This window comes from Diplotaxodon limnothrissa, linkage group LG2 (assembly GCF_057381915.1).
Source record: "Diplotaxodon limnothrissa isolate DT_005_m linkage group LG2, D_limnothrissa_male_GT1.1, whole genome shotgun sequence".
NCBI classification, from domain to species: Eukaryota; Metazoa; Chordata; class Actinopteri; order Cichliformes; family Cichlidae; genus Diplotaxodon; species Diplotaxodon limnothrissa.
Genome location: NC_140597.1, coordinates 26722242 through 26740587, shown reverse-complemented (window position 1 = coordinate 26740587; position 18346 = coordinate 26722242). Strand labels below are relative to the sequence as shown.

General features: G+C 41.4%; 3 protein-coding genes across 6 annotated transcripts; all 3 read left to right on the top strand.

Moving 5' to 3' along the window:
• Positions 1–1429: 1429 nt before the first annotated feature.
• Positions 1430–11298, top strand: sncb (synuclein, beta). Of its 2 annotated transcripts, none has more exons than XM_085369460.1 (5): positions 1430–1550; positions 5743–5772; positions 6033–6118; positions 9745–9831; positions 11272–11298. In XM_085369460.1, exons 1-5 carry the CDS (start codon positions 1430–1432, stop codon positions 11296–11298), a joined length of 351 nt encoding a protein of 116 aa, XP_085225586.1. The 2 variants fall into 2 exon arrangements, with proteins under 2 accessions (XP_085225586.1, XP_085225577.1); XM_085369451.1 differs by having other exon boundaries at positions 11269–11298.
• Positions 11299–12495: 1197 nt separating this feature from the next.
• Positions 12496–13346, top strand: adirf (adipogenesis regulatory factor). Of its 2 annotated transcripts, none has more exons than XM_085369441.1 (3): positions 12496–12574; positions 12739–12801; positions 13243–13346. In XM_085369441.1, the coding sequence occupies exons 1-3, from the start codon at positions 12496–12498 to the stop codon at positions 13344–13346; spliced, it is 246 nt and encodes an 81-aa protein (XP_085225567.1). The 2 variants fall into 2 exon arrangements, with proteins under 2 accessions (XP_085225567.1, XP_085225559.1); XM_085369433.1 differs by having other exon boundaries at positions 12496–12595.
• Positions 13347–15592: 2246 nt separating this feature from the next.
• On the top strand, positions 15593–17896 carry gprin1 (G protein regulated inducer of neurite outgrowth 1). Of its 2 annotated transcripts, XM_085369421.1 has the most exons (2): positions 15593–17467; positions 17534–17896. In XM_085369421.1, exons 1-2 carry the CDS (start codon positions 15593–15595, stop codon positions 17894–17896), a joined length of 2238 nt encoding a protein of 745 aa, XP_085225547.1. The 2 variants fall into 2 exon arrangements, with proteins under 2 accessions (XP_085225547.1, XP_085225539.1); XM_085369413.1 differs by having other exon boundaries at positions 15593–17896.
• The last annotated feature ends 450 nt before the right edge of the window (positions 17897–18346 follow it).

The window sequence follows — 18346 nt, the reverse complement described above, 5'->3', positions numbered from 1 at the left end:
CAGAAAGTGATAGATAGATAGATGGATAGATAGATAGATAGATAGATAGATGGATATGCTCAGCAGAGTATGTAGTATGTCCAGAGAAGAAACGTAGATTTTCATGTATTTATTGTCCTAATGACACATGGTGTAACTATTGCAAAAAAAGTGGGCGAGGTAACGTGGAGTGGCCCTTTTTTCCTTGCTGTGACACATGAGGGGATCAATAGGCAATGGTGGAGAGAGGAGAGGGGGAGGGGGGTGTGGGGGGGCGTGATCGTCTCAGCCGCACTGTGAAGGGGGCCGTCCCTGTTGGTGGAGATCTGCCCGAGGAAGGCCCACCTAGTGATCATTTGAAGATATCTCCCATTTAGACGGTAGTTTGACTCGACTGTATCAGAAGGGGACAAGTCGAAGGCTATTTGTAAATAGGTAAGAACACGTTTTTCTACTGCTTAATCCAGTATTATTATTATTCCTGAACATATAGAGGTCACCTCCGTTTGAGAGCCATGTATGTGAGCGTCGTCACTGGAATGTTTGCACCGTGCTTGAAATACTATTAAATGCATTAAAAAAAAAAATACTAGTAATGATCGTGATATTTTTTTTTCTGTGTACTGTTTGTTTGTACGTGGAAGATAATGCACGTACAAAAGACACAAAAGCCAGGGGCGGAATGTGAACGTGGGAATCGGTCGACGTGAACTGGTGCATATTTTAATCATTGTTGCATCCTTGACCTGCAGCATCCAGGATGGGACTCGGAGGGATGTGTGTAATGCCAGAATGAAGAATACCAGCTGTTAGTCTGCTTCATCGCGATGTGCCCCCCGCGTGTAATCGGGCAGCCTCGTATCGCTTCCACACCACACAATTCGTCGCTAAAACCGTTATTCGTGCAGAAATCCTATCTTACACCGCGTTTCCCTTCCCCCAGCAACGCCATGTAGCTCTTGGAAATAGATGCCACCTTCTATCGTAATACGCCGTGCAGTCCTTTAAAAAAGGGGGCCCGGCGCAGTCATCCTGTCATCTTTCTGCTACTAAGAGTAGCGTTACAGACGAGCAATAATTAATGAGTTGCCTGCTGGGTTAACCATTTCATTGAAATATTTTTACCTCTGAATATTTCATGCATCGAGGAGGGTGTGAGGGGGAGAAAAATGGGGTTGAATGCATGAGTGAACAGAAGGTTTTTACTACAGCCTGATGGCTGGAGTGTGGCTGTCACGATCCACCACAGGAGGCGGTGCTGCCTTCTCTTCTCATAATGTATGCTCTAATATTAGACTGGAATATATAAAGGTTCATAAAAAATGGATGGGAATAAAATAATTACCCTCCCGTATTAATAATGAGGCTTTAAATGTGTATAAATAAGACAAAGGCTGCACATTGACTGACATCAGCTAATGGTGCTTCTCTCCACAGTAGCTTGGCCAAGATGGATGTGTTTATGAAGGGTTTGTCTAAAGCGAAAGAGGGGATGGCTGTGGCTGCAGAGAAGACCAAGGAAGGAGTTGCAGTTGCTGCTGAAAAGACAAAGGAAGGAGTCATGTTTGTAGGTAAGATGATCACAAATGTATGCTTGCAGATTATTTGCATGCAAATTGTACACACGCCTGTTATCGTCCCGCTACATGCAGGAGCAGCTGTAGAAAAGCTCAAGGAATATTTTATGACTTAGATCATGCAGTATACATCCTGAATCAAATGCTTCAATTATACAGTAGCTCTTCTTACTAACTGTGTAAATCTCTTATACAGGAAACAAACAAGCAGGAGGCTGAACGCATTGTTCGCCTATATATGTTTGTCTTTGTTTGTTCTCAGTTCACAGTTAAGGGACAATATTACAGCTATCCATAGCTCATTGTGTGCAGAAAGTGCATCCAAGTGCCTTCCTTTGATAAATCCAGTGTCGTTCACTTGAGTGGCGGCAGTATAATGAACCAGCCAGCCTCTGAGCTGATCAATATTTTTGTTCTAATGTTGCAAGCCGATTTGGTGTAAAATACCACAGCGTATCAAAAATGAGTAATCCAGCCCTGACTCTCAATTTCAGCAGAATAATAGTAGTGAACTCTGTTTCAAAGTATTTCGTTGTGACGTAGAAGTGTGTGATACAAGGAATCTGGGTGTCCTTGTGGCCTGTCTAGGTTATGGGAAGGAGATGGAAATAGGAGTGGGGGTGGGGCAGCTGATGGTGGGAGCAGCTCCTGCAACATGCCTGTGGATTGGATAGCAGCAGATTGTAAAACAGTGTCAGCAGTCTCCTCCTAGGGACAAACAGACCCTAGGAGGAGCAGGCCTGCTTTTTGTGCTTTTCAGTGCTGGCTAACTTGTCATTGACAGCCTGCAACTAACGAGCAAATCTGTCTGCTGATTTAAAGTGTAGTTGTCAGATATGCAGCTTGCATCATTAACCCAATCTATATCACTTGGTTTCAATCATTAATTAAATAGATGTAGCAATGGAGGGTGATAATACGGTATTTCTCAACATTTAAAACATTTAAATCATTTTCTGTTATGCTGTAAAGGTAGTGCTAATAAATTACTCAAGTAATCAGTGTAATTCATTATGTACTGGTGTCAGTTAAGATTTAATATCCCAGCATTTTTGTTGATAATCTGATGATTTAATGTCTCAAAAAAATTAATCAAAAGTCACATTTTCAGCAGTTGTTCTTATTTTACTCATTTGAGTTGTACAGTTTCCATGATCTTTTATTCTAAAATTTACATTGGTGTCTTCAGATTGGCTGCTTTCTTTTAATCAACATACCAAAAACCAGAACGTGTTCTCTGTGTGAATACATAAGATGAGAAGAGCAGCAAATCCTCACGACTGGTAGAGGATGCCACAAGTGACTCGCGCTGTTAATCAAAAGAGTTGCTGATGAGTTTCCATTGATCGACAAAGTGATTTATCAGGTGCACTTCAGCAGTCTTTATTTGCAACTTTCCCCATCTTGTTTGTGATGACAAATAGTTACTTACGTATTAGTCGGGAGATCAGTGTGACTCAGGAGACGCGGAGCAGGCCTGCTTGGAATTTATTTTGTCAGCTGCTGAGTTGTTGTGAGAGGAACCAAATTTCCAGTGACAGGCCTCCTGCTTGTTTTACAGTCACCAGCTTGTATAATTGATTCCGCAACAATATGATGGGTTACAACATCGAGCACACATCCAGCACAGGTTGTCAAATGTGTTCGCATTTCGGTGGAATCTCATTATCTTACACATTTAGCATAGTGTCCCTGTCACTGATCAGCACCACCAAACGTATCAGACTGTAGTCAAAACATGTGCAGAACCAATTTCATCATGTCCTTGTTAACGCAATGGCAGGAAAGGCTCACTTCTGTGGTGTCTCTGTGGTTCTACATGCCGCTGTTGAATATGGTGGTGCCCTAGAAAGCTGTATGTGATATGCTTGACAGTCCCTCATGGAGGAGGGGTAAGAGTGATCTAATAGGACTGTGGCCCACCTTTTGACAGCTGCTACTGCTGCTGCAGCTGCAAACCACCCAACCACCTGAACTGAGCAGTCAGGCTGAGAAAGGCAAGCAGAGGTGGGAAAGAGAAACCCCTATAGTATAGGATGCTATTCATAAAGCATCTGTTTCCTATTTTTTTATGACAAATTAGTATTTTTTTACAGCATCACATTAAAAACTGTTTTTATTTTGCAGACCCTTGCAGTCACACAGCATCAGTCCAACCATATGGAAATTTAGTTTACACAGTTATCGCTTTTGCTAACATTTGCAGTTCAAAAAAATAGCGTTTATCTGTAATCGGTTTCAACTATATCATTTCATTAGTGCTAATTTGTTCCATCCTTCTTTTCTTTTTTTTACTTAAACACTACAAGAAATCATTATCAACCCTTTTTTCCTGATGATGGAAAATGTTGCAGATGTTTTGTTGAATCCGTAGTCTAAAAATATCCAAAGTCAGTTTGTGAAGAATAATAATTCTAATATCATTTGGCAATCACACCTGCAGCTATCTTCCATTTGTGCTCCATTGCGCAATAGCTGCAATTTACCAAAGCCAAACTTAAATGGAGGCATCACTCAGATGTACTGTATGCTTTGCTTTGAGGCTCGCCTTTTGAAGAGTGGCTTCTGTACTTCATTATTTCTGCTCTTTTTTTGTTGGTTTTTAAAGGCCCTCGGGGACCAATAAGTCCACTGACTGTTGCACAATAAAGAGGATGACAGGGCTTGAGTGATCAGAACTGGATGGGGCCTGCAGTAGATTGCCCCAATAGCATGATGGAGTACAGCGTGTAGATGGATGACAACTGCCAAAGAATATGGATCAGAGGACTGAACAGTGGCTTGGTTGTGGTTTAATAAGTCCTTACAATAAACCAAGAAGCCCGACTACTGTAGCCACCACTGTTCTCCAGGACCTGAGGCAAACAGTGAAAGATAAACAAAAATGATATTACAGTATTTATGAAAAGTAATTGGTTGGCGGTGATGGTCCAAATGTAATCATGTTAATTCAATTTCAGTTTATCACAAGAGGTTTTCTGGACTCTGGAACTTACTGCAGCTTTTTGTCATGTCGACATATAGCACTGGAGGAACAGTATATTAGGAACTGTGCTATCAGGTGGATAATGCTACACTCACAGTAGGAAAACAGTGGCTGGAGACTGCAGTGTGACCAAATTAGTGCAAGCATGTGCAGTGAACCTGTGATCTCATTGCCTTTGCAACAGTTGCGTCGACGACCAGCTGCAGTCAGTTGCTGTCTTCAAAGGGATCTTGGTGCATCAAGATGCAATAAAAAGGGAACAGGAGGGAGTCAGTGTGCTGCTAGTTTGCAAATGTGGTCAAGTTAGCAACTGTTTGCAATTTATTTGTTATAATTAATTAAATCAAATAAACAATCAAAAATCACACCTCTGTTGCCATGTACAAACACAGAGACTCAGAATCTTCCACAAATAGTGATGTAATTGCTGTAGAACCATGATTTAATTGCAAAATGATACGAATGATTGCTTCTGTATAGGAATATATACAGAGTACGGTCAGCTGGGTTGAGTGCCCTACTGAAAAGAGATGTGTTGCAGATGAGTTGCGCTCATCGGTGCTGATTGTAGCATGTTGCTTATCTAACTGCTTTTATTAAATAGATAAAAAATGATTTGCAAACAATTGCGAATCTGTCTGAGAGTGATTGCAGCCAATCTGAGTCACACCACAACTGTTTGGAGGGAGGTTGTTTACCACCAGCTGATCTGTGCAATCGCTATGTTATCAAAAGTTAAGGGTTTTCACACAACCACAGTTTAACAGTTGGTCACCAGTTTTTTTTATTTTGCCAAATGCAAAAAGAAAAAAAAATCAATGCAATCACTGGGCAAACACTGAGCTTACCTAGTTGCAGAGACGTTGCCCTCTTTGTTTTTGTTTTGTTGTTGTTGTTGTTTTGTTTTTTTTTTACTTTTCAGTAGTAAAGAAAAGTACATCGCTTAAAAATGACAAATTTTAACAAATAATAAGGGCAGTCAGATTCAGACTTGACAATCATTTTGATGATTTCATTTAAAGCCATTTGTTGCATTGCTTTTGTCATTAGCATCAGAGAAGTGTAAAGTTATAGCACCTACACACGCATGCGCACACACACATTCACACGAAGAAAACTAATCTCCAAACTTCAAATAGTTAATTATTTGTAAAAGAATCTGTGCCTTTTCTGACTACAGTTTGCTTTTTCTCAATTCAGGTAGCAAGGCCAAAGACAGCGTGGGCACAGGTGAGTTTCCCATCTGCTCGTTACCTCTTTAAATTTCTGTTAACTGGAGTTCGAAGCCTGGTTTCATTACAGTAGTAAAATACTACTGATAACTGGAAAACGGCTAATTTGTCATGTGTAAGTGGTTGTTATGTCCAGTAGTGACATAAGAAGCAACGGAGGACCACAGTCATGCATCTTTTTAATCTATCTGCATTTGTCTCCCTCTCTCTCTCCCTCTCTCTCTCACTATGTGTGTGTGTTTGTGTGTGTGTCTCCAGTGGCTGAAAAGACCACCGGAGCTGTCGGGAACATCGTCGCTGCTACCGGCTTGGTGAAGAAGGACGAGTTCCCAGCTGACATGAACGTATGTGCTGCACGTCCTTACAGTGTAACACGTTGCTTTGTTGCCTGCAGTGAGGCAGAATAGCAGCACTGCATAGTGTTTAAACACACAGGAAATAAATTACCTGTGAACTTGAATTAGGAGTACAGCATTGTTGCCTTATGTGGGATCAGTATTGCATTACAACAAGTGGTGGAAAAAAAAATTTAAACTATTATATGAATGTCATAAGTCTTTAAATTGATTTTTTTTTTCATTAAAAAAAACAAAACTTCAGCTTGCATAATTCCTGCAAAATAAAGCATAAAAAAAAAGAAAATAACATTTTCATTTAGAAGGCATCCATTATAAGATTAATAGGATACACTTAAAACATTTATTTATGATATACCTTACTTTTTATGTTATTCTTTATCAAGCTTTATTGTTGCAATACAGCAGTTCATTTCTACAATATTGGTGGACTTAAGAGACTTGGACTTAAAAAGGAAAATAAAAGCAGAAGACATCATTCTAGTGTCCAAAAGTAGGGAAGCCTCAATTTTCCTATGATGCATTCTCTTATCCATGTGTGTCTGCCAACTTAACTTTGCTTTGAAAAACTGGCTTTTTATGGAAATTTGATCTTTGAGCACAAGCTGAGATTTGATATCTTTAGAAGGAATTCTGTACAGTTTTTACAGGTTGTTTGGCATTCAATGAGTAAATCAAACTGAACGTGCATTACTAGTAGGGTGCACTCTTAAAGATATTCATATTATGACAAACTACCCAGTGTGCGCTAACAATGCAGCAACTTACTCTTATAAGTGACCGGCTTTATTTAGGTCTGCACATGTGCCGGAAAACAAGTGGAAAACAAAAATCTGTTCCAAACGTATGCCTCAATTAGAGCTGGCAACTTGCGCCAAGTTGCACTCATAAAAGCCTGGATAGGATCGTGATGACAGCAGAGCCAGATTTAGACAGCAGGGTCAAATCTGATGAATCTGCATGTCACTTCAAAACAGAATTACTAGTGTGCATTTGGACTGTTTCATTCTGCCGCTGTCAGCAAAAGCATGCACTGTACTAAATGTATATTTCCTGTCTGCACGAGTTTGCTCGTGTCTTTGGTTTAGAGGAATAGTTTTCCATCTGCTGAGGATGAATACTACACTGGCAATTGCTTTTATACAGTTATTATAAAAGAAAAAAACTGGAGATGACTGAAATAGACTTGGGCTTTGTTGCTATATACTCATTTCATTGAAGAGGACTTCTCCAGTCTGCTCTGCACACAGAGCTGCATTCAATGATTATTAAGGATGCAGATCACTGTTCAGGTGTCTTATGACAGAAACAATCTCTCTGTGGGACTATCACCTCTCTTAAAGCAAACACTGCTTTTCCATTAACGCCCTACCCCCACTAACATCACCGAATGCTCTTGCCCATTGACCTCAGTGTCACCCCTTCTATCCCCTGCTTTTATCATTTTTTTAGGCACTCTGATATTATTATGCAAGGAAAGGCACAAAATCAAGCTGACTTGACACAGCAGCGGTGAAACCTGCTTATAGCAAAGTTTGGACATTTGAGTGGCACGTGCTGTGTTAGGATGCTTCTTTTCTATTGTTTTCCTTCCCTTTTAATGACCTGGAGATGCGCTGTCAGTATGTTGACATTTTGTCTATCTCTGTCAGACTGTCAGTGACACAGTGAGGTCCTCATCCGGTCCTAAGCCTTCATCACTCAGAGCTGGACCCTCTCCACTGACTCGCTAATCTAGTAAATCTGACAGCCTGCTCTAATAGGCTTCTCGAAGGCGTTATCTGAGTGATAAAGCTCCTCATTTCAGCACCCTCACAACAGACTGCTAAACTGTTGACACTGTGATCAAATGCACACAGCTACTTTTTGAGTTCAGTTTTGGCTCTGTTGGCCTCTAATCACGAAATTTCCCTTGCACAACCCATTCAGGTGTCACATTTTATAACATTTTATAAAAGCCTTGCCTTGTCTTATCCTTGACCAATCAGAAATACAGATGCAAACAGTCTATTTCATGTTCACTTTTTCTCAGGCAATGATCCATCTGATTAGGGCTGTTCTAGCGATAGTTTTCCCATTGTGCAACCTCGACCATGCTAATCGTGTTGGTGGGCATACAGCAATAACAAGCCTGAGACAGCACACAGGATTACAGGCTGTTCTTTCCTGACCTAATTGACTTGATTAGTGCTGGGTTTAAAAATAAATGTGTGGTGCTGACCCACTAGCTTTGTTTCAGTGGAGCTTTATCTGTTTAAGAAAGCTCTCAGAAGCACTCATCACATGTCGTATGTCCACACAAACCATAGTGTTACACCTGTGTTATACAGATTTCTTTTCTTATTGCTGGTAAAGCAAAACAGCAATGATCTGATCTTACAAACAAGTATCACTCAGGTGTGTGTTCCCCACAGCTGAAAATAGTCCCCATCAAATTTGATATTTTTCTCCTGTTTTGTTCCTGTTTGAGTGAGTTTACTACTACCCACCATTGAGAAGGGCTGTTTTAGAAAGTGATTCTTTTTTGAAATTCACTTTTAAGTGGAAGAAAGAGACAGTTTTGTTTGTGCAAGCTGCTGCGGGGTGGTTCCGTAAGAAGGAAGTACTGACAGATTAATGGACTTTTCTATCTGCACACTGTGCCAGCCTTTTCCTCACACTCCAGTCCCACAGCTCAGTGTCTGCAATAGACTTGCAACAAGACCAAGACTTTAAATCCATACTAACAGCTCTGTATGGCCAAAAAGCTACAGTCAGAATCATGCCACAAACTCATATATAGCATATACTCTTTATAATGTGCTCATTTCAAGCAGTTGATCACCATTTTCGTTTAGGGTTCTTAAATGTTATGCTCACACTGTCAAACAAATCTCACTCAAAAATAGAGCAAGTCCCTACTTCATGGAAAACGCTGGCTAAATATGTTAACAGGACAAATGTTTTGTTTGTAGCTTCTGGCTGTTTGTTGGAGTCATTATATTATATTATATTATATTATATTATATTATATTATATTATATTATGAAGGTTCTGACTTTCCAGAAAGAGTTTTTTACCTTCAATACACTGTCACACCACTGTCACAGGGTTGTTTCATGAAGCACAGCATATGACTCAGATTGATGTTTTTTATGGGATTCTGTCAATCTGTAGGGGACAAAATATCTAAAGAAAACTCTATTGCAGTCCATTAAAAAGTTTCAAAGTAGTGAGTCAGGCAGAGCAATTGTGTCACCCATAGAGCTCTTCAGTTAGCTGAAATCCCACAAGGTTGTCTAATTGTTCAGAAGTGATTTCTAGACTCCTCAGAGAATTGAGAAATTGGACAAACCAAGAAATGTAGTTTTCTCAACCTTGTCTTTTGCAGAACAGACAACCAAAATTGAGAAAAAATGGTACTGTACGGCTATACTTGCAGTACGTTTTATGATTTAATTATTACCAGTTTAACTGTGCCTTGAAAGAGCATTAAAAAATGTCATTTTTGAGAATTCCCTGATGGTAAAAAAAATAGGTTGACAGTGTATTAATGACGACGTATCTGTATGATTGCTTCTGTTTCTGTAAATCTTTCCTTCTCTGTATCTCTTTATGTTTGTCTCATTTTCTAGCCTGAGGAGTATGGGCAGGAGGCCATGGAGGGCCAAGGAGAGGCAATGCTGGAGCCAGAAGGGGAGACATATGATGAGTCCCAGCAGGTAATCAGCCTACAATACGCAAAGTGTACACATGGCTCTGCTCTGTCATCAAAGTATCACAAGAATCAGCTTTTGAATTGGACTATAATTACATTACAGATCATTTTTGTGTAAAACCCTTTAAAAAAAAACTGTGGAGTAGTGGACATCAGGCAGAGATGAGTCCATTCACTTACCGTAGATTGAGGTTCATCAGTATTCACGAGCTCTGCATGGATACACATTTTAGCTGTATTGGATTTCAATGGCACTCCACTTTTGCCCTCCACTTGTGTCCCACACAAACACTACAGCTCACGCTGAGGTAATTTTTTCCTTTCTGTGGAAATGATAACGGAGGACTTAACAAGCCAATTGCCACGCAGCTAGTACAGTGAATATAGCACCACCTACTTTCACTGAGCGTTGGGTGTGTGTCCGTGTGCACGAAGGAGGTATGTGAATCTGACACAGATGGTTATTTTTGGAATTTGGCTGTCAGGGGCGAGACAAACTGTGCAGAACTGATGGCTTTGAGTACAGATTTTAAATAGCGATGGTAGCATATAAAAATATCATACAGTGTACATAATGTCAAAGGGCTGATCGTGCTAGTATGAGAGCACTGATCCTGTGTTATTGCCACTGAATATATACGTTTTCTGAAGCGGGTGAAATAAGATTTATTTTGAGATTTTATGTGATTTCCAATAATAATATATTCTGTGTGTTTACTTTAATAATCCTTTGCATCAGTGGAGTCTTGCACTAGTTGGGAAAAGGAGTAAACCCGAGGCGTTCCCTGAGATCCAAATTCAAAGTGAATTTCTCCACGGATGTGTATCATCCTTGTCCTCCTCCTCCGTGTCTCTTTCCCCTCCCCCATCTTTTGCTACACCAGCGATGTGCAAGCTCGGTCTGAATGGGTGTGGTGATGACGCTCTCTGCCTTCATGCATTGTGGGTAATGTCAGGGTCTCCCTGCATTGCTGTAAATATGGAGTCTGAGTGCTGCAGAGTGAACGAAGCCATCACTGGGAGGATCTGAAAAGAAATCTGTGTCATCCAGTATCACTCAAGGCTTTGTGAATACATTAGATGACATAAGACTGTTGGAGGCTGTGTTATTTATTTATTTTTTTATGATCATGTGTGGTGGAGGCGTGTGCAGGCTTGCAAGGATATGGAGAGTGTGCTCACGATGCGCGTCCTCGATGTAAGTGCAGTGTTGTGCTGCCCTCTGCAGGCTTGAGAGAAGCACTGAAGGAACAGATGAGCTCAGCTTGAACAAAGTGACATCATTACCGTCTGCTGAGACTAATAAACTCTGTATCATATATTCTGCTAAATCACATTAAAGCTGAATATTATTTTAGATGTAGATTTACCTTTAGAGCTTCTGTGTGCTGCAAATTTTACTGGCCATCCTCATAAAAAAACTTGCTCTTCTTTTCCCCAGGAGAGCCAGGACTACGAGCCAGAAGCATAAGAGCATCAGTCGAAGCCACCGTCCAACCAGCAGCACAATAATATTTCTAATAATAAAAAGGACAAATGCTGAAACTATTACAATTATATTCCTGTTGCAAAAAAAAAAGAAAAAAACAATAAAAAAGACAAGCATTCCCACTGAAAAATGTTCTTCCTTCAAGACAAATCTTTTATTATTATATATTGTAAATGTCATGTTCTTAATGTAATGTGTTGGGTGTAGGTATTTATTGAGATGTAGGATTTGTCCTCACGGTCTCATTTCCTTGATTCCCTCCCAATGAAATGAGACCAGAACCAGGGCTTGTGACTTTGTACTTGTGTGTATCTGTATTTAGAAATGTGCAATAGATGTTCATCATCTTCCAATGAGACATTGGGAGTGGTAAAAAATAAATATGACCGGTTGCAAGCAGATATGAATACAATAATATCCTCCTAAGTGTCGACAATGCCTGTTTGTGGAATTCTATTTTTCTTTTTGCATTTCTTTGGAAGTTTAATTTGAACGTTTCTTGAAGTAAGAGTTTTTTACATTGTATCTTTATGATTGCTTGTGAAATCATTCCAGTAAACTATCTGTTAGAAACTGACAGAGTGTACACGTTTGTTTGTGTGGGTGTGTGTGTGTGTGTGTGTGTTTGTTTGTGTGTACTGAAGATTTTATCAAGTTAAAGTCAATATATTATGTCTTGAAATCATAATGGTTGTCATATCAATATGTGCTTTAAATTGCAGGACTTGTCAATATAAAGGGTTACATGTTAAGCCAGACATACAAATCCTCTGTAAATAAAAGGTTAAAAAATACACATTTGTTAGCGTTGTTTAATAATGTGCAAACTCATTTACTGCGCTGATCGCTCATCGCATTTTAAATCTTTTCTAAAGTTGACCTCAATAAGAATCTATTATGCGTCGCCCTCGCATGTTTATCTTTTTTGCTCACTCTTGTCTGGGGTTTGATTAAAGGATGTGTAAAATCTGCTGAGTAGGCTCTGGCCATTGGCACAATGGTGCCATATTTGGGATTCCAGTCTGATCGTGCCTCTTTGGGTGGGTTTTGTTTTGGTTAATCCAGCTGGAACGTGCAGGCTCGGTGGTGCCGGGCTCAAGCCGAGGGTATTAAACAGCTGCTCCTGCCGCTCTCAGGTCAGAAGGGTGTGTGGAAGCTGCAGGGACAAAGACAGGAGCCATGGCATCATTCAAGAAGTCCTTTGAGGGCCTGAAAAGCACGAGCCACTCAGCCGCTAAAGGAGTCACAGACACTGCAGGTACAGACCGGTGGCTACAAGGTGATACGATCGACATCAGACCTGGAATCAAGAGAGTTGTACTGCAATTAATACAGCATTTTATTTTTCTTTCTAAGAGATTTTGCAGTAAAATGAAGTTTAAAAGCTGTCAGTCACTTTAAAAACCTGTGATGCGTTTCCAGTGCAGGCAGCTGAGGAAGCCGTGCAGCAGGTGGCAGACTCCTCCAAAGAAACAGTCAACAAAGGTAAGGCGCACATTCCTTCTTTCTAGCATCATATACTGTAATTAGTTGGTGTTTACTGAGGCATGGATGGCAGACACAAGCTGTCAGTCATATTACTGCCAAATTAGATGTTTAATTGCTAATAAAAGCAGAGCAGTTAAAAGGAAACATGAATTGTAAAAATGAATGCAGTCAAAATAGAAATATTGGAATTATTATAACAGTATGAATAAAATGCAAATTTTATATTGTTTAAAATTAGTTTTAGAAATAATTCCTCGGGTTATTAGAAAAATTTGAAATGTGGAGAAATATCATATTTGACAATCATACAAATGAATGCACTGTGAAAATATTAGTTGAATATTTTTTATTCAACTCTATCCAGTTGAATATTAGCTGAATATTAGAGGATTTGTTGCTTAGCTTACTTCTCTTCTGTTCTGCTCTGACTTATCAAAGCTGCTGAAGAAACCAGCAGGCAGACTCAAGCAGCCATAGGAAAAGCTGCGGGCAAGGCCACGGACACCATCAAGGAGTTTGGGCAGAAAATGGAATCTAAATGATCCCTAAAGAATGGACACTTGTAGCTGAAAGTTAAGCCAACTTGTCTGATCACCCCCTTCAGGCAGGGGAAACTGTTGGGATGGAATTATGCAAACCATATAAACTATTTTTAAAAAGATATAAACTATAGTTATCGATATATATATATATATATATATATATATATATATATATATATATATATATACATACACATACATACATACATACATACATACATACATACATATAGATAGATACATATATAGAGAGAAAGAGACATATGGCTTTACGTAGCTAACATTCCAGAAGAAATGTTTATAAACTGTCTTTTCTAATTTTCCATTTGTGCTTTTTTTCTTCTTTTTCTTTTTTGCTTTCTGCCTGTTTTTGCGAAATAAATGAATTCCAACACCTCTTACGGGTTCGTAAAATGTGATATCCTGCCACACTCAGGAGACTTAACACTGTTAGTTGCTCTGCAGGCACGGTATCTATGATGCATCCTGTTTTTTTGCTCTGTGGAGCGCACTCATCAGTGAATCACCACGGTCATCATTATTACCAACACATTGCTGAGAAGATGGCCTTTGGCAGGCTAATGGCCCCTGATGAGAGTGTGATCAGAGCCCGTCTACCTTGGTCCTCAGCAGCACACCTCCCCTGCATCCCACTACGTGGTTGCCAAGCAACAGAACTCTGTGGCAGCCTTCGAATTAACGGCGAGAATACTTATGTCAGTACACGGTGTTCTGGCCAAGCCGCAGCAGCCCACTGCCATGCTACAAGCAAGTCGGTTAGAGATTCTCAAAAAAAAAAAAAAAAAGAAAGAAATGTCCCACTCAATCACTAGAGGCAAGCAGAATTAGAGAGGCTCTAGAGAAATATGTGTCGCAAAGCAGGGAGGTTGGAGGGGAATGACGAATGAGTATAAAATACTTGGTGATTTACAAGTGTTTGTTTGTGTGGGAGGCGAAGCTGCTGCTTCCAGGCTCCTTCAGCTTAAATTCTCTGTTGTGTCTTTCATGTACAGATGCTGCAGAACAACCACTGTTACTAATATCTCTCTGATGTTCTCCACAAGCTTTGAGTTTGCATAGACTTTTTGGAAGTCCTGTAATGAGCCTGTGATCATCTGTCTTCCTGAAGTAGGACATGTTTTAAGCATTTATCTATTTTTTTTTTCTTTTTTACTAAGCTTAAGATTCTGTTAAACAAACAAACAGGCAAATGTGGCCTTGACGCACACATGTACATGCAGACACACACACACACACACACACACACACAGACACTGCTGTTTTAGTTCAAAACACTGCTTCATTATTGCTAAGAGAAATCCCACTTCTGCATACTTCACCCTCCCTCCCTCATGATCATTTGTAATGACGTGAGAGTTTTATCACCAATTTATGCCTCCTTTAAAATTTCTCCAGATTAGCCAGTTCACAGGTTTATCTCTGTGCACGTAGCTGCCATTGTGTTTCTATGAGAACCTGAAGTTAATTACTATGATTTACTGCTGATTAGAGAGCTGTAGAGAGATTTTGCCATTACATTACCACTCACTGCCAGAAACCCGACCGTGGTTTCCAGGGAAACTGGAAATGTGAAGCTTTTCAATAGACACAGCCACAGCCTAAAGAGCGAGGATTGCCTAAGATAGATTCTTCTAGAGACAAACCTGTAGCCACTGCAATCAGCATCAATCACCGGGGGGAGATGCACGGACAGATGTTTGTCGCAATCGGTGCTGAGATTTGCAATGTTTGACCCAAATCTGAAGAAGAGTTGTGGAGTGGCTTCAGCCTGACTTTAGACTGCTGAGGTATGTCCTAATTTTCTGAGATCTCCTTTTGTAATCATGCTTGTTTTATAGTTACATTTTGAAAACAACTCTGAATTCATGTGCACGCTGTTTGTGTTATGTAATTATGGACTAGAATAGAATTCAGACAGGAGCTGATAATGAGATATTTTTGGGCATGAAGATTTGACTTTGTCTCTTTTTAAAGTATTTAAAAAGATAGTCCTGCGATATTAAAGTAAGTGTGCAAACAATTCTGATCAAGTAGTAGCAGTGATGCTCCTGTGTCTATTTGAATAACTGAATAATATCAATTTCGTTTCGTATCGCATGACAGAATATTTTTATCTTCCGCTTGTGCTTGAGCTTGTGCTTGTTCCCGATGATTAACTGCGCGGACACTTTCACACTGCTGTGTTATTCCTGCAGGTAATTCTAGCCCTTTAATGCGGAGACAGAATGGGAAGCCTTAAGGATGAGATGAGAGGTGTCACGGAGGACCACCAGCCTTGCGAGAAGACGGATAATGGGGGGCGTCCGGGAGGCTCAGATAGCACTGCTGCGCCTGAAGGACCTCAACTGTACAGGAGTCAAGAGTCAACCACTCAAGGGGACTATCAGCCGGCACTACAGGGGAATGTCAGCTCTGTTGAGGAGAAAGAGAAAAACCTAATATCTAAAGATCAAGTGCTTTCAGGGGGGGATTATAGCAATGCTGACCTAACAGACACTGAACGAGTTAAAAACTGCACACAGATCGATGCCATGCCTGCAACAGAAGAGCACAATAAAACAACGACAGCAGCTACAAATAACGATGCAAAGGTGACGATCAAGTTTCTGAGTGATGGAGATGGAAAACCTGAAATTCAAGAGGAAAACTTTGAAGATCAAAATCTCAACAGAGGAAAAGATGCAGGAATTGAGAAAATCTCAGTTGCTGTCCCATCAACTCCAGACCCTTATGACCCACGCTCCCCGGCCCCTTTTGGGCAGCACCACATGCGCACACAGGTGAGCCTCGAGGTGGTCCAGTGCTGCTCGGCAGCAACCAGCCCCATGACTCCTCCAGAGGGCAGCCATTCCTTCTTCTTCCCAAGTTCTTTTGGGAAACCTCAAGCCGTGGGCACTGACACTAAAGATGCAGAGTTGCAGGTGGGTCAGCAAGTGGAGTTCTGCTCTGTCGCCACATCCCCCATGACCCCCAAATCCCCATATAGCATGGCTTTCCCAGAGGTTATCGGGAGAGAGCCAGTGCAAAGGGACGAGAAAGTGAAAAAGAATGAGGAGCAGAGGGAGACTGGTCAGCAGGAGAAAAAAGTTTCAGCAGATGCTGTGTCAGAAACAACTGAAACTTTAAAATTTACTACATCAAAGGAGATGACTGAGAGTTCCACCAATGGAGTGGATGCTGAGTTAATAGGCGCACATGTAAGTGTGGAGGGTAGCAATCAGCAGTGTAAGCAGCAGAGGATGGGAAGTATGGATCAAGACATTACAATCTTGGTGACCCAGTATGGCAACAATGAGGAGGAAGAAACGGACGAGGCTGAGTCGTTTTTTTATTCTGTTGAACCGGAGATGGTCAAAATAGATGAAGATGAGGTTGGAGAAAGCTGCAGTGATATAAAGAGGAAGGAAGGAAAGTCCTTCAGTGAAAGTGTTCACAGGAGCACAAACGATCCACAAACTAAAGTACCTTCTGCTGCTGTCAGCGAACATCCGAAAACATGCACAGGATCCGAGCAGTCAGAGGTCGAAAACAAAGATGCACGTGAAGAAGAGAGAGTTGTTTCTGCAAAAAAATCCCCCATCCCTGAATCACCGGCTCCCTTTGGCTGCCATAACATCCGCACACAGGTGAGCCTGGAGGTAGTACAGTGTCAGTCTGTGGCCACCAGCCCCATGACCCCACCTGAGGGGGACCAGGCCTTCTATTTCCCCACCTCTTTTGGAAAATGTGGGGCTGTGGGCACAGAGACTAAAGATGCTGAGTTGCAGGTGGGTCAGCAGGTGGAATTTCGCTCTGTCGCTACCGCACCCATGACCCCGAGAACTCCCACGATTATGACTTTCCCTCAGGTCATGAAGGAGCCTAGCATAGAGGAGAAGATAGTGGAGGAGGAAGAGGAAAAGAAAGAAGAGGCAACAGAGGAGAAAGAGGAAAAGAAAGAGGAGGCAAAGAAGGAGAAAGAGGAAAAGAAAGAGGAGGCGACGGAAGAGAAAGAGGAAAAGAAAGAGGAGGCGACAGAGGAGAAAGAGGTAAAGAAAGAGGAGGCAATGGAGGAGAAAGAGGTAAAGAAAGAGGAGGTGATGGAGGAGAAAGAGGAGAAAGTAACCCAAGAGAGAAAGGTGGAGGGAGTTGAAGAGAACACAAAGGAGGAAATCAACTGTAAGGAGAAAGATGAGGAGAAATGCGAGGAGCCAGTGCAGGAGGTGAGCTGGGATGAGAAGGGGATGACGTGGGAGGTGTACGGAGCTGTGGTGGAAGTAGCCGTGCTGGGCTCTGCCATCCAGAAACACCTGGAGAAGCAGGTGAAGAAGCAGAAGAGGCAATCCTCCATGCCACCGCCTCCTCCGCTCAACCCCACAGCTACACCCCTGACCCCCGAGATAGCCCAGGGGGGTTCAGGTAAGGGTCGTGCAGGGAGAAGAGGGGAGCATGATGGGAAAGCGGGCCGACGCAGAAGAAACCCCTTCCGCCTGCTGATGGAGAACATGCAGCAGCCACACTGTTGCTCCAGAGCTCATACCACTGAGTGACAGGAGAGAAAGTTTACATGGGATCTGATACACGTGGTTGTTATCCAGTGCATCCACTGAATGACGTCGTCTCGATGGTGTGAGAAAAAGAAGGACAAAATTCACACCTTCGCTCAAGACAAGCAAGCACAAAAGCATTTAATATGAAGTTTGCGCCGAGAAGCATTAACCGCTGAGAAAGCAGCCATAAATTATGATTTCTCTTTTTATCCCCCACACACCCCACCCTCGCTGATTGGTATCTTATTCACAAATCTCTCTGCACACACCGACAGAGTGATGATGGACGTTTGGGGAAATGAGAGCGATGCGTCAGCGTCATCATCAGCCTGGCTCTCCTCCTTTAGTGTTTTTCGCTGAAACCATCCACTGACTCATTTTAGCTGTTGGTGCTTTTTTTGTTGTTGTTTTTTCCACTCACCTCACACAATGTGAAGCCATGGCAACCAG